Below are 15,857 nucleotides of genomic sequence, written 5' to 3' on the forward strand. Positions count from 1 at the left end.
TGTGATTTTAATCAACAAGATAAAGGAGGGTTTGGATGTTAAACTCGACAACTAATCAAGGAAAGTTTAGTTGCTTGGTTTTATTTTTGGTTTACTTGGTTTCGAGAGATTGAGTTCATGACTTGGGTTGGATTAATTATATTCTTGGCTCGATCTTATGCATCTTCTTACTTTAGAGTTGTAATTGATTTTGATTTAGTTAGATATTGTATTTTTCATGATCAAATGCTAAATTTATGATGTGGGTTATTAGTTGTTATGAAGTGAGTGATGACTAAATTATGTGGTTGAGTTCATGTTGGGATAAGCCTTTTGACAAAATTATGAGGTTGATTTCATGTTGGGATAAGCCTTACTTTTGTATTTGTTCTCTCCTCATTCATCTTTAAAACCCGGCAGGGAATTTCTCAATTTCAATTGGTCCCGCTCATTACTTCATTACTTGATTAGTGTTCTGGTTCTTGAATTTTTTTCTGACTTTAAATATTTGCTTTCGTATTTTTTGTGAAGCTGATATGGTGTACATAGGTCAGTAGAAAATCAATAATTAAAAAAATGAAGCTGATATGGTGTAAATAGGTCAGTAGAAAACCAATAACTAAAAAAATGCTATGATTAGACTGTCTTATGGAATAGTCATGTTCATGTCCCACAGAAACAGAAATTATTAAACATAATTACTAAAAACCAATAATTAAAAAAAATGCTATGATTAGATTGTCTTATGGAAGAGTCATGTTCATGTCCCATACAAACAGAAATTATTAAATATAAATCTTTATCAAGCCTTTTCACGAGTTCTAGAAAGGATTTACAGAATTCCAAACAGAAAAAAAAGGAGTGGAAAGCATTTGTTGAATTAAGAAGTTACCAATGCTGCTAAGTTGGTTATATTTTTCCTAAGAAACAATTCAAACACGCAACACTTGCAAGTTGCAACCCTCATGCACAATTTTATGGGGTTAGGATTCAAGGGCGTACCGAACTCTACACCTGAGTTCTAAGCTTGCAAAGAAAGCGAAACATTGTATGGCCAAAATGAGCCGCTCAGTCCATTCCTTCACTTAGCTTAGCCAAAAAAAAGGAACTATTTTAAGATATGTAGAATACCAAATATTACTACTTAACAAGCTAAGAGGACCATGAAATGCTCCATTCCTCCCTGCCTCCGAAGATACATGGACTGCTCTATGGGTGTTACTCTCTTGCTTGGTAACTAATAAAGTGCCCAATACTACCATCATAGTATGCAGGCTGTCAAGGTGCTGTTCCGCTGGCTCTATTGCCTTCTTGATGCATGCTATTGTAATTAGGCATAGCAGAAGTGCACAGAAAACAAAGATATCTTGATGAATGCTATTGATGCATGCTTTGTATTTTATGTGTTTTCCAAAGATATCTTATTCAATAAAGATATGTACTTTCAGATTTTCGAGGGCTATCAACTATAAAGACGAATTATAACAGAATGCAACTAAAATTGAAACTTTCTGTGTCATCCAGAATATACAAGTCACAATAAAAAACACAATTAAAATAAGAAAAAAAGGGTAAAAGACTCCTACGTTTTCATAATACTTCACCAAGCTGAACTGAAAAGTGGAAAAAATCCTTTCTGCTTGTGAAGTACACAGTACAATAGATCCCGTGCCGCAAAAACAAAGATACAACAGAATTCTAATAACACCATATATGGAGAACTATATCTGATCCTGTTAGGAACTAAATGCCATATTCCCCTACATCTGTGAAATGTGTCATCACTATATTGAGGACAGGGACACAAAAACAAAATTCTGTCCCCTGTTTGTTTTTGTCTCATGAAAGTGGAAATCAGTTAAAAGACCAATCAACAAAACCATATAATGAGCTACAAAAATAGCAACAAAACTCTTACCAGCTAACTTATGATAGCTTAGTTTTCTCCTTCAAATAAGAGAAATTTCTTTGAAAATCCAAGACCGCCCAAACCAAATGCCAAAGACCAATCTCTGGCCAAAGTATAGCGGGTGCATATAAAAGACAGTTAGCACTTTGCCACAAAAGAAAGTTACTCAATCGAGTCTCACCAGAAGTACGTATAATTATATCAGGATCAGGTGTAACTGCAGCATACATATGTTTCTCTAAATCTTTGACTACGATTGAAGGCTTGGTCTTGCCATTCTTGTTTCCTTTCAGAAAAACTAAACCATTTCCAGCTCCTTTTGACTCCAATGCACTCCCTTCATCCCATTTTTCTTCACAACACTCTTGAACAGCATGCAAAATTTCATCTGAGGAAGTGTAGGCAAGACAAATTGACAGCACAGATTTTGAATTCCCAGAAGTAGCAACCATGGCCCTCTCTGCGGCCAACCTTACCGGCTTGCTCAAAAGTTTAAGACTGCCTAGAAAGTAAATCCTAACGCCGTACTGATTGACCATGCTCTCCTCCTTAATCAAATCTTCAATTTTCTCTAGTATCAACTGCATAGTGGACTGAACTTCTTCAGGACGTCTTCTAAAATTGTCAATGCTGAAGGCGTAAATTGTAACATACTTCACACCTAACTCATAACAGTATTTAAGCATGTTCATGAGAGCTAAATACCCACACCTATGGCCAGCACCATCTAACAAATTCCTCTTCTTAGCGTATCTTCGATTTCCATCCATAATAAATGCAATGTGATCAGGAACAGGTCCAACCGAAAGAACTGAAAAAATACCTTTTCTCAAGAAACTCCCAAAATATTCGAACATTTTGCCAGCTTGATCACCAATTTTTTTTGTCATCTCCAAAGAACTGCACTACCATATAAATCACTGCAGCAAATTAACCTGTTCATGATTGAAATAAAAGATTATGTTGTACTCATTTTATAAGGCCCAAAAATAGTTAACCCAAAAAATTACTAATTACTGCTTCTTTTATCTGATTTGTTGTTCTTTAGTATTTCACCAAATCGTCCAAGTCTGAGTTGACTCAACTCAGACAAGACACAATAGATGATCAGTGGGAATCGAACTCACCCTGAGTCTAACCGGAGTCTCCTTGAGTCAATTCAGGAATCAGAATCCCCTCTTTTTTTTCTTTGACAAAAGATTGCAAGAAACAATGAGAAACCACCTAGAGCTATATTCATCGGTTATTTAATTTCATGCATCGTTTATTACCCATAGGAAAAAAAACAGAGAGAATCCAAGAATCCAACACCCAATCCCATAGATACCAATAAAATAAAGCAAATTTAATAGCCAAAAACTAACCTTCTCAAAAGCTAGTGTACGAGAAGACCCACATGCAAATTTGCCAGCAAAATCGGACAAATTTATGAGGATGCTCTTCTACTCTATGATCGCAGATTGAATAAGTCATCATTCATGGCTGAAAAGGTTTTGAATGAAGCCATTAAACACACAAGAGGAGAAAACTGAATTGATTTCAGAAAAATTATGTCAGTTCAGTCACTTATTCTGGAATTTTTTGAATAAAAATCTAGATTGAAGATGTAATTTTTGAGAGAAAATAAAGAGATCCCCTAATCAGCAACACATCGACCAATTGATTGAGATTCTAGAAGGGTGTTTCCAGGTTCAATAACAGAAGGAAGAAGTAAAATATGGAGGAAGGAACATCACGAGACAGGAAACTATCCACCTGGTCCCTAAACTATTCCTATTGCACTCTTTTGGCTCCTTAATAGCATATTATCATTTTGACAAAAAAAAAAAACATATTAACGCAAATAAACCCCTCAACGAAAAAAAGAGTCAAGACTTTGGTCAAATATAACTGTTAGTGCGGGCGGAAATAAGGGTAAAATTCCTATTGCACTCTTTTCTATAAGATAGTACTTGTCTAAAATTTTAAAAAAAAATTACTTTTGCCTAATCTAACGGTGTTTTGCATAATTATGACTCACATAAATAAAGACAAGTGTCTTGGAGTACTTGAAGACCACCGGTCTTGCAAGAGCATCTTCAGGAACACAAGAGTCGTGTGCTGATCTTTCCCAACCAGAAAGCACGTATGAAAACTTGAGGCCGAAAGAAATAACAGCTAACACATTTTGAGTCTGGTAACCCTTTCGACCTCGAAATCTTTCTTGAATTCCAAGAGGTACACTTTCAACGACATGTGTCCCATCTATAGCCCCTACACAGTCCTATTTTATGATTTAAATTAGATATAAAATAGTTTCTATTATCTGAGTTAATTAATTTTTATACAAAGAACAGAACTTACAGCATACCAGGGGTAGTATCTTCGACTATTACGGATCTATCGTGGAGTTGCACCATTTGGCAATTGTATTAAATCTGGCTATAGTTTCAATATGGCATCAAGTACAATGGAAAAATAGCGGTGTATGGTTGCAGTTGACCTATACAAGTACCCCCAACCCCCCAACCACTCGAAACCTCAAATTATAGCCAACTAATTGCCGAATCATTAACAACTGCTCTCTTACTGACATATGAATGGTAGGCTGTAACAATCCTCTAATCATGATAGCATTTAGTAATTGGAAAATGTATTTTGGTCCGTTCTAATTTGGTCTATACAATAGGAACTACTTCCATGTAATATGTTATCCATGTAATCCTCCCTAGCTCGCTCCCTATTAACATAAGGTGGTTTAGGTATAACAACTGGAGTTTTATAGGCTTCAAAAGCTGCATATCCTGCTGCTAGGACTGAAGTGGCAGCACCAATTACAATAGCATTCTCATCATCATCACTACTGGGATCCATCTATGAAAATTTAATATAATTATTAATTGATTGCATGCACATAATCATTAATTAAGTGAACTGTGGCAATTAAAGTTAGTAAATTAAAGTTACAACTGTCAGAATCAGAACACTTATACATAAAGAGAGAAAGACAGAAAGAAAAAGGGGGGGCGGGGGCAAAGAAAAGCGCGATAGGCCTTGTTTCAGCATCTAGATTGATTAAATGGTTCACCAAGTTAGTGGCAGATAAATTACCATCATTTCAAGACATAAAAGTATATTCTAAAACTAATACTAGATAATAGATTAGTGAAATTCCTCATGACATAGCACAAATTAATATGTACTCTGTATGTGTATAGTTTGTGATACATCATACACATGATCAATATGTTTGGTAAAATAGTAATATGTACAGTTTTGAACTATTACAGGTGCATCTTGCTGAGTTTAGCCACAAATATTGAGTTCCCTCTGTCATCAAAAGAAAACAAAACTAGTGCATTTCTTGATACATTTCTAGATGAATTCCTATTCTTGATCATGAACAAGGAAAAAGAAATGGGTAAAAAAAAAGGTAGCTAGCTAATCATAGGGTTCTATTAAAGTTAAATCCAGTGGAGCGGTTGAAGCATCATATAAAGTGATGAATGCAGTTGGGACGTTAATGGACAATATTACCATACCTGTGAGAAAGAAATAGACATCATATATAAAGGCAAAGATGGTTGCATGGCCATCTCCATCATTTTAATTACTGCTAACACAAGTGCAGTCCCACCCCCACCTGTCTTATCTTTACCATAGACAAATTATCCACTTCTTTTCTTTTCTTTTGCTTTGCTTTTCCTTTATTTAAAGCAAAGCCAGACTAACCAGCCATGCACTTTGTTTCTAACTTGATAGAGCTGCTGGCTATCAACTCCAGAATTCAAGTAAGTTTACAAGTTGTAATTTCTGTCAATTATTTTTGTTATATGCAACACTAACAACATATAATACAACATGTTTTTTTTTCTTTGCTTTAAGTTAAAGAAAAAAAAAGAGAAAATTGGAGGGAGAAGTGATATATAAAAAGAATTTGAAGGTGGAAATTCCAGGAGAAAGTGAAATGGCTTTTCTGGGGATGGACAAGCTATGGAATCTTCCAGTAGTTTAAAGATACATCATGTACCTATAACAGAATACTTGTCACTTTCTACCATTTTCATTCCCCTATTTTGCTTGTACACAGGGCTTAAATCACCTCATTCATCACAATCTTCTACAAATATTTCTGTTTTTTGGTTCACAAGTAATGCCATGAACTAATAATCATTCTCCCGTAAGAGAGACAGACAGTGTCAATACTCCTCCTTCCATGAAGTAAGAATATTAGCTATCTAACTGGGCAAAAAGATCAAGGTGTAGTTTTCTGATAACTTTTACTTCAATATTTTTGACAGGTGTCCGGCATAAAAATAAATGATTTTGAAGAAGAGGGAGTACAGAATGTGACAGTCAAAACTGTTACATTCAGGAATACACAGAATGGTGCAAGGATTAAATCGTGGGGTAGGCCAAGCAAAGGTTGTCAAGGATGTTTTATTCCAGCAAGCCACTATGATCAATGTCCAAAACCCCATCATTATTGACCAGAACTATTACCCAGATAACATCAACTGTCCTGGTCAGGTAAACTTCTGCATATATAAATTATTTACTAGGCATTATTGATATTGGATGTATTTGACATTTCTATCCAAGGAATAATTAAAGTAAACATAGAAAGCTTGAAAGTCTGTCTAGTTTCACTTCCTAGCTAAAGATAATGAAGAATTTGTGTTAACCCTTTTTCCATTTGAACAAAAGAAAGTAAAGCATGAAGATGGACAATTAAGTAAAAATCTCTTTCTGCATATTTCAAAATACACAAAATTTTCTGATAACTTGTACTTCAATATTTTTGACAGGTGTCTAAGTCTATATTGAAGATTTGACTTGCGTTTTAGAGGATTTGGTGGTGACGTTAAGTTTAGGGTCTGGATTTGATTTGGTCTTAAGTGCAGGTTGATGAAATTGGAACTTGAAATCATGGAATTCCATTATTTGCACACATGCAACTAATAATCAGGGCCTGATCAGTCGAAGCCTCATAATATGTTCTCTATATCTTGCTGTAGATTCTCTCACACACAAAGAAAACAGCTATGATCTAATGCCCAAATCTATTGCCAACTCTCAGTTTCTTTAGTGTGTGGAATCTTACTCTAGGAAGCAACAAGCAACTGCATGGCACTAAATACTAATTACAACAGCAACTACAACCACAGTTGAAGGTTACAAATGCTGAAAAATACACTTGTTCCTTGCCTGCCAAAGAAAGTAGATTGTCATAGGAAAAGCGAGCCTTTTAACCGGGTGACCAAAGGAGTTTGTGCTGCAGTGTTTGCACCACCACTGAACCTCCTCTGTCCAAGTGATTGTGCCTAAATAAAGTAAACAAAGATTCTGAACCTTGTCCAACACTGCTCTAGAAAATTTGCAGTCTAAATACTTCAAGGAACCTCTAGGCATCCGAAAAATAGAACAAAGTTCGCTTCTTAACTCCTCACAAACACAGCAAGAAACACATTATATTCTTGAAAATTAGGTCAAATACCAAGTAAACCTTCAAACTCTAAGATAGTGTCCTTAAGTACCCCAAAAGAATGTGAAGTTGACATACAAAAATCAACCAGCCAAATTATCTTGAGCCAATGCTGCTGGAACAACATCACAATCCATCCCTCGCAGCTTACACATATTAATTTGTCAGTCAAGAATCATAAAACCCGCAAAACTCAGCAGCCAAATTAATTCATTAGCATCAATCAAATCAAATGTAACCCTAATCAGGTAAGAACAAACTAAAACAAAAGCAACCCACAAAAATTCATTCCAATCCAACTTCAAGAATCTACACCAGTAATTCTAGTCAACTTTTCAAAGGAAAAGGGAGAGAAAAAAACTAATAAGAGACCATCATACCTCTGGAAATACTTGAGGAGTCTTTGCCCTTGTTGGAAATGCTGTTGCAGGAATTGGGATGAAATGTCGCTGCCAGAGCGGGGATGAGCCGTTGTGGCTGCTTTTAAAGGGAAAAAAAATTAGAGAGAGAGAGAGAGATGATAATTTAGCTGATTTTAAAAAGATAATAACCTAATTGAAAGAGTAGCCTACCTCTGGAAGTGGGTCTTCGCCGAAACTGGAGATGTTGCTAGCGAAGAAGGAATTGGTTTGCCGATGGGTTTTCAATCGATGGTCTTCAATCCTTTGAAAGCTATGAAAAGAAGAGGCCGTGATTTTAATAAAGTAAGGAAGTTATTTTCCTTCTTCGGTGTAAGTTATTTTTTGTCAGAAATATTTTCAAATCAAATTGAATCCAAACAGTGAAAAATTAGGAAAACGTTTTTGAGAAAATGTTTTCCGTTCAACCAAACACTTTTTAAGTGGTAGATTTGTCTCGGTAACAATTGTAACAATTATACAAGTAATGTATATAATTCAATAATAGACAAAATGCACAATACACGAAAAGCCAAAAACAAAACCAAAACTACAAAAATGGGAGCTCTAAATGTGTTTGAATAAATAACCACATCAAAGTAAAAAATTAATCTGATCCCACGTGAATGTGACACTACATTGGAAGACTTGGGTGAGCATGCAAGGGCATAATAGAAATTTCACCATCATTATAACCTTCTTCTACTAGTAGCAGTTACCAGATAATGATTATCTTCATTTAAAGCAAATAGAGTAATTAAGCTGTAACAAAATTTTCCACCACATAAAGTATAAATTTGTCAATTCATTCACATTTATAACTTCACCTGCTTGTACAACTTGCACAAATGTATCCACCCACAAATCAAAATACCTAGATAGCCCCAAAGACACCTGCCCCAAAACAAAGGCAGAATGAGTCCACACAGCAGAACAAATACGCAAAGTTATCCCAACTCTCAAAATTAACAACTGACACCACATGCAGCGTTTATTTCCTGCCAAAATTTCAAAGACAAATAACTCCAAAATCAAGTAGTCGAAAGAGCCTAAGTTCACAACACAAATGACCCCAAACTCAATCTTATATGAGCATACGATATTCACTCGAAGCTGTCCAACTGGTTCTGAGAAATCGATGCCAAAATGAAGTTTTTTCACTTTGGCATATGGTCAAAGACTCAAGCAACTCGCCATACGAGATCTGGTCATTATGTGAAACATCAGTTGCTAGTTTGCCTCCAACTCTGAGGTTCAAACCGATATACTTGTATTAAAATTAAAAGGGTGTGTAGTAGTACACCCCTTTAGTCAAGAGATAGGATCCTCTACCTCTAGCCTCCCATGACCAAGTTGAGTCCTCTCCAAGTGTTAGTTCAGGAATAATAATGTAGAATAAAATCCAAGTATGCAATAATACACCCCTTTAGTCAAAAGATGGGATCCTCTACTTCTAACCTCCTATTGCCCAGTTGAGTCCTCTCTCAGTGTCTGTTAGAGTAGGAATAATGTAGATATTGCCTATTATAAAAAAATAAAAATAAAAATATATAGATAGCCAAGTCTAACTCAAATTCTTGGTCAAATGTTGTGAAAAAATCATTAATTGGGAAAAACGGTAAATTTGGATTTAAGAAGCCTGGAGCAGTTACCTGTAGGCTGCTAATTGCTATTAGCTGTTTTGTATTTGGGGGTTGTACCCTACCCCTGGGAGGGGGGGGAGATTCAAATTCTATTGGTATTTGAAAGGAAATTCAGACAAATTCTCAAGGGTTTAGGTAACAAAATTGTACCTCAATTATAGTGCATAATTTTATTGTAAACTTGAAAATAACAGCCTTGTTTGGCAAGCAAGTTTTTTGTCAAGTTTGTTTGCTATAATTTTTTAACAACTTTAGTTATAATAACCTCAAAAAATTTCTCAAAATTTTTAAACTATGTATTTCAAAATATCCAAAAATTTTCTATAACTTCCATAGTAAACTACAGTAAAATTTTAAACAAATATCCAAAAAACTCACTTGTCAAACGGGGCAACGTTTGGCTTTTCATGAGTAAAACTTGAAATACACAGACACATCTGATGACCCAAAACTTTAGCAATGCTTCAACCTGCTATCACCATTGTTTTCCCCATTCTCTACATTTTTCTAAAGTACTACCAAGACTATCAACAAATTGCGCGCATGGTGCAATATCTGTCAAAGATGCCAAATCAAAAATTGTTCACGAAAATCCTCTAGAGATAGAGGTTGGATTACACAGATAAATGCATGCATAGTAAGCCATGATTGTTTCCACCACCAATTTCATGCTTATCTCTTTTAATGAAGGTACGCACTTAAATTACCATATACTTGACATGAATGATGCCACCTTTTTTCTGAGGAAGAGGTGATTGTTCCTGGTCGAGGTACAATGTCTTGTTTAAGGCACAATGGCCACTTAAAAATGTGGCTTCCAAGAAACAACACTAAGAAGGATATGATGATGAAGACGACGATGACAATGACAGTAGTTATGATAGCAGTAGCAATGAGAGTGACTACTACAGGATCACCTCTGATGAAAACTTATATGATGATAATGATGATAGTGACTCAGATAACCAGATTATGATGGTGATGAGTCAATTAAGAACAACAATGTTTGGAAAATTCCTTAGGTGAGGTTCATCCACCAAACTTAAATGACTTTGAGAATCGCGACGTTCATCCACGAAATGTATTACATGAGCCTTAGGTGAGGTTGCTTCTTTTTTATCCAGCCTAAATTTTGCTTTTTCCTTGTATGTACAGACAAGAACATAAAGTATTAACTAGAAAAAGCTTTTGCTAGACTTCCAAAAAGTTCACCATGGAGTAGCGAGTCACATCTCCTAACAGTTGACCAATTAACCAAGTATTTGGTTTGGCTCTTTTCTTTTTATTTGAAGAAATTAAAATCTTTTAAAAAGGCAAGAAAAGATTAATAGAGAGGAGAAAAACACATAATCACACGAACTTCATCAATAGCTCATAATAATAGTTCATGTAGTTATTGAGTAGAAGAGGAGGGAATGTATGATATTGAGCTAAAGAGAAATCAAACTAGCAGCAAAACAATCCCTACCCTTGAGATGTATGGAAAGAAAAGGGCAAATTTTAAACTCCATAGGTGAGATGTATGGAAATAAAAAACCCAAAGTAAATAAAAAAGGAAAATAAACTAAGAGCTTAAGAAAAGCATCTCAGGAAGAAATGAGAAAAGGGAAATATATCATTTAAGGTGTAGATGACGAATGTAATTTAAAAGTTGATTCTTTAACTACTATCTTAAAAAATTCTTGCAACGTTGCCATCATTCAAGAGTACAAAGAATATACCATAGCAAAAGGAAAAAAGGGCAAATTTGTAGCAGCTGTTCTTAGAAAGCATCAAAATCAAATAAGGCATCCATAAGAACAAATGCAGTGAGCTACAAAGCGAAGCTTTTTTTGAAAGACATGAAAATTATATGATTTTATCACAAAACATCATTTTGTTCAAATACATCCATTTATCTTGGTCGTGGGCATTTTGTGTACTTAACTGCTAATGCTCAATATTGCCCATCGATTGAAATTCAACTTTTAATAGGTTGCTTGCCAACTGTCCAAGTAAATGTTGCAACAAGGATGGACATAGTTGAAATTTTACCTTGCCCCATTTTTGGAAAATAAAAAAAAAAGTCTTTTAAAATCATAATGTGTAGTGTTTGTGAAATATGTGAAGTGTGTGAATGTGAGAAATAAAGGAAAAGGCCATGGGACTTTTAAATGCGACGGTTTGGCCAAAATAATAATCTAAAAAGGTTTTTAAACGGAAAAGCAAGAATCGCCACTTGGCATTGAATTGGGATGTACCAAGTCACCCAAAAAGTAGTTTCTGAAAAAATGAATCAAAAAACCTTTTTAGATGACTCCTACCCTACGAAAATCAGAGAGACGAATTCGGGGGTCACGATTGATAAAAAGAAAAGCAAAAACAAAGTCTAAGGTACCCTTTTACCCTAACCTAAGTTAGTTGCGTGATTTAGTCATAATTTTCTTTAATTTCTAACCAAAAGATGTATTGCATTTGAATGCAAACCTAAATCTAATGAGTGGTTCGAATGGGACGAAATATCTCTTTTGAGGCTCGATTGATCCTAATCACATGAATTGTGATAGCCAACGGTGAACCCTCAAAGAGGTCACGAATAAATGCAAATGAATGCTCGAATAATCATGAGAAAAAATGAGTGTTTGCGAAAATGTCTTTGAGTGTAAAAGCGAGTGTCAGGTGCAAATGTGCAAAGTGCAAGTGCGTGAATGGGTATGTAAAGTGCAAGGGAGCAAATGAGTATGCAGGTATACAATTGAGGGAGAGTGTAAGGTGCGAGTGTGCAAATGAGTATGTAAAAGCGTAAATGTGTAGATGTGAGAGTGTAAAGTGAGGTGAAAGTGAAAAGTGATAGTTGGTAAAGTGGTAGTGTGCGGAGTTGAAAATGTATAAAGTGAGAGTGTGTGAAGTGATAATGAAAAAGTGATAGTGTAAAGTGGGAGTGTGCAAATGGTAATGTGCCTTGGCAATGCATGAGCCCTAAAGGAATGCAAGCAAAACGAGTACGGGGAGATCCTAAATCGTGACTTTTGATTTGCCTTTTGGTTAGAAAAGAAATAAACATGCTAAGGTTATGTGTAGTCATACTCGTCTGTTTCCCTTACCAGAAGGGTGACTCCCTAATCTAATCAAGCAGATGACCCTAATAACTAGAACAAAATGTAAAATCCTAAAAATCGTGTTTCAAATGCGGGAAAGGGAGTGAAGGGTCATGCAAAAATGTAAAACTAAAAAAGAAAAATGAATGAAAATGTAATGAAGGCATGCAAGTATGTACTAGCGAGGGACGGTCCTATTGGATCTAGCATTGGACTAACCCTTCACTAACACTCTCTCACAAGCATTGGACTTGTGAGCTCGAGGGGAAGACCATGACTAGCATTGGACTAGCCACGGTAACGTGCATTCCATCCACATAATCAGATTTAATATTAAAAGCAAATAGACATGCAAAATACATAGTTTCACATAGCACGTAACACATAAGCATGCTCATCTAGATGCATAAGCCTAGGGAAAGCGATTAAACATATAGGCAAATAGGCACACACAAAAAACATAGCACATAAGCTCTATCTATTACAAAAGGGGAGGCCCTACTACAATCTAAAAAGGGAATGTGAAATAAAATGAAGTAAAACAAGCCTAACTATTACAACTTGGCATTTAAATGCCTTTCAAATAATTACATTAGAATAAGCGCATAAATTAAAGTAAAATTAAATAACTAAAGAAATAAATGAATGAAAATAAAATAAAACATTCAGAATCATGCAATTACACACATAAAACACATAAGTGCACATATGGTCAAATAAATCAGAAATAAGGGATAGAGTGTACATCCCTTGAGTTGGAGCCCTAATAACACAAATTTACTTATTTACCCTCCAAAATACAAAGAAAATGTCAAGGCATCACTTTAATGCATAAGTAATCACAAAAGATAAAAATAAACATGAAATTGAATCAATTAAATCATGTAAACCACCCATATTTCAGAAGTCAAAAGAAGAAAGGACTTGATTGCAAAAAATTAACAAAGTTTTGGGGTCAAAATTAAAGAAAAATAAAGTTCAGGGACTCATTTGCAATTAAAGTAAGGAACCAATTGAAAGAAATTGAAAATTTGAAGGGCCATAATGAAATTAGACACAAATTGAGGGGTTAAATTGCAATTATTTAGGAAAAACCCATGCAGGCTTACGAAGAACAGTTTTCTTCCTCATTAACAATACTTCTGCAATTTTTTTCCGCAACCTGCTTTCTTATTCTACCAGGTAGATTAATGCGAAACTCAAGCCAAACTCCCTAGTTTATCAAATCTAAAATCAACAAAGCTTCAATCCATTCAATTAACATCATCCAAACACAATCATTTATCCCTAGAAAATCCAATCACAGCAGCTAGACATAAAATGCAGCAAAAGGTACAAAAGGAGGAAACTTAGGATGAACGTTCATATGGCATATCAACTGGACGACAAACCACAGATTTACATCAAACTAAAAGCTTCAGCAACAAAACCAGAAAAAGACTTCAACATCCGAACAAACAACGAAAAGTTTAGAATGGAAACAGAACATGCCACTTTTCTTCACTGATTTCTTCTACCTCTTTTCAGGTTTAATAATCTCATGCAGCAATTTTTCCGAATTAAAATGACCCTTTATACATCTTTAGCATCCAAACCAAACCGTACACTATACATCCCCCAGCAATTTTTCTACCCAGATTATGCACAAACGAAGCCAAAAACATTCATGCATTCCCGCACACACAGCAACTAAACCCACATGAATTCCCAAATAAAGTTCCAAAACATATCTCAAGTTAGGATTCAAAAATTGCATAGATAAGAAAAAGGACATTGCAGTAGTTTAAACACGTGATTCAAAGCCCCTTGCAAGATCATGTAACCCAGGTTTCGAACAAGAGATCAGCAAGCTAACATCAATTACCATTTCGGCTTTCTTTTCAATCAGAGCAATATCAACAATTCGGTCTCAACTCTAGCCATTCCCTCTCATAGCAGTAGCTCGAATTGATACATAGGGAAGAATAAGACAAAGAAAACAGAAATGGCGCCAAAATAAGCACGCGAGAAACCCTAAAAAAAAACTCTACATTTTACCATTGCACTTGCTGACCATGTCATTTCCTTTCACGCAAAATGCAGACAAGTCATCTTTCAAACATAATATTCGGTTGGGCATTTTATCGAACAACATATGGGCAAAAGAAAAGTCACCGATCCTTGCTTAATTGAAACCGTAATCAGCCCCACAAATTTGTCAGAAACACACAAAAATAATGAATCTACAGTCCATTCAACATACAGAGCGTGCATGCTCACAATTGCAGAAAATCACCGGAAAATTGCAAGAAAAAATTATGCTTTGAACATCTGAGCTTGAAGAAAAACGAAATTTAAAGAGGAAGATGGCTTACAGCACTTTCGGTAAAAATCCAGTGGTGACCGTGGATTCCAGTGAGCAGCAGCTTTTCAGATGATATTTATTTTCTCTGTCTCTTGCTTGAATCCCCGAAGAGAAGAACAATCCCCTCGATTTTCAGATTTTCACTTGATCTGTTTTTTCCCCTTTTTTTTTCAGCTCCCAGACGAAACTCTCTGTTCTTTCCCTTCGGTTTTTTCGTTTCTTTGTTCCATCCCTCTCTCCTGATTTTTCGTTTCTTTTCCCAGCCCCGAGACTTTCTCTCGCTCTCTAGCCGCCTCCCTTCTTCACTCTCCCTCGGCTCTCAACTCTCTCCCCAAACCCTTTTCTTTTTTTGATTTTTTTCCCCCAAAAATTCTCAAACCTAAAAAGTGTCTAGGCACCTAACCCCTCAGGTGCTTTGTTGTCCAAGACACAAAAGAACACTTGTCCCATTGCATGCCCTTCACTTGTCATTTTTACTTTTTCCCTCTTTTTCCTTTTTTTTCTTTTTCCTCTTTTCTTCTTTTTTCTTTTCTGAAATTTAGTAGATAAAAAAATGTTTTTAACCTTAAATAAAATAAAACCAAAAATTGAAACGAATAAAAGCCAAAATTAAATTAATTAAACAAATAAAATTTAAAATAAAAAATTTGGTATCTACAAGTTTACCTATATACTTAGTATTGCTTCAGTAGTCAAAAGCATATAATGAAACAAACATCATGGTAATATTTCCATTTTTTTCTGCTTTAAAAGAAATAGGAGTTACCTTTTTTTAAACCTTAATAACTTCTAGAAACCGTTTGTGCTTGAGTAGAGAGCCTCTACTACTGTGTAAAACCCAAGACTTTCTTAATTTTCCTTCATGGTTCAAAGGTTTAGTTCCGATAACTTTTTCTATCAATTGAACAATAAATGTGGCCAAGCAAAGTTTGTCAAAAACCAAGATTCGAGAAAGATAGATTGAGAGGAAAAACTGAAGAAGAAGAATCTAACAAATAAATTGAAAGAGCATATATGCAAACATTAGAAAAAAAAAAGAAAAC

General features: G+C 35.2%; 1 protein-coding gene across 13 annotated transcripts; it reads right to left on the reverse strand.

The window, feature by feature from the left end:
- Nucleotides 1-1,537: 1,537 nt before the first annotated feature.
- On the reverse strand, nucleotides 1,538-15,201 carry LOC113727303 (dehydrodolichyl diphosphate synthase CPT3-like). Of its 13 annotated transcripts, none has more exons than XM_072075889.1 (7): nucleotides 14,825-15,196; nucleotides 7,925-8,024; nucleotides 7,733-7,829; nucleotides 7,076-7,191; nucleotides 3,253-3,370; nucleotides 3,016-3,075; nucleotides 1,538-2,823 (listed from the first exon to the last, which is right to left on the reverse strand). In XM_072075889.1, the coding sequence occupies exon 7, from the start codon at nucleotides 2,776-2,778 to the stop codon at nucleotides 1,906-1,908; it is 873 nt and encodes a 290-aa protein (XP_071931990.1). In that variant the 5' UTR covers nucleotides 2,779-2,823; nucleotides 3,016-3,075; nucleotides 3,253-3,370; nucleotides 7,076-7,191; nucleotides 7,733-7,829; nucleotides 7,925-8,024; nucleotides 14,825-15,196; the 3' UTR covers nucleotides 1,538-1,905. The 13 variants fall into 13 exon arrangements, 11 of the variants coding, with proteins under 11 accessions (XP_071931990.1, XP_071931989.1, XP_071931993.1 ...); XM_072075891.1 differs by lacking the exon at nucleotides 3,016-3,075 and adding an exon at nucleotides 8,578-8,644 and having other exon boundaries at nucleotides 1,745-2,823; nucleotides 7,733-7,832; nucleotides 14,825-15,195; XR_011839456.1 differs by lacking the exon at nucleotides 7,076-7,191 and having other exon boundaries at nucleotides 2,433-2,469; nucleotides 2,712-2,823; nucleotides 14,825-15,201.
- Nucleotides 15,202-15,857: the final 656 nt, after the last annotated feature.

Source organism: Coffea arabica, chromosome 2c (genome assembly GCF_036785885.1).
Source record: "Coffea arabica cultivar ET-39 chromosome 2c, Coffea Arabica ET-39 HiFi, whole genome shotgun sequence".
NCBI lineage: Eukaryota > Viridiplantae > Streptophyta > Magnoliopsida > Gentianales > Rubiaceae > Coffea > Coffea arabica.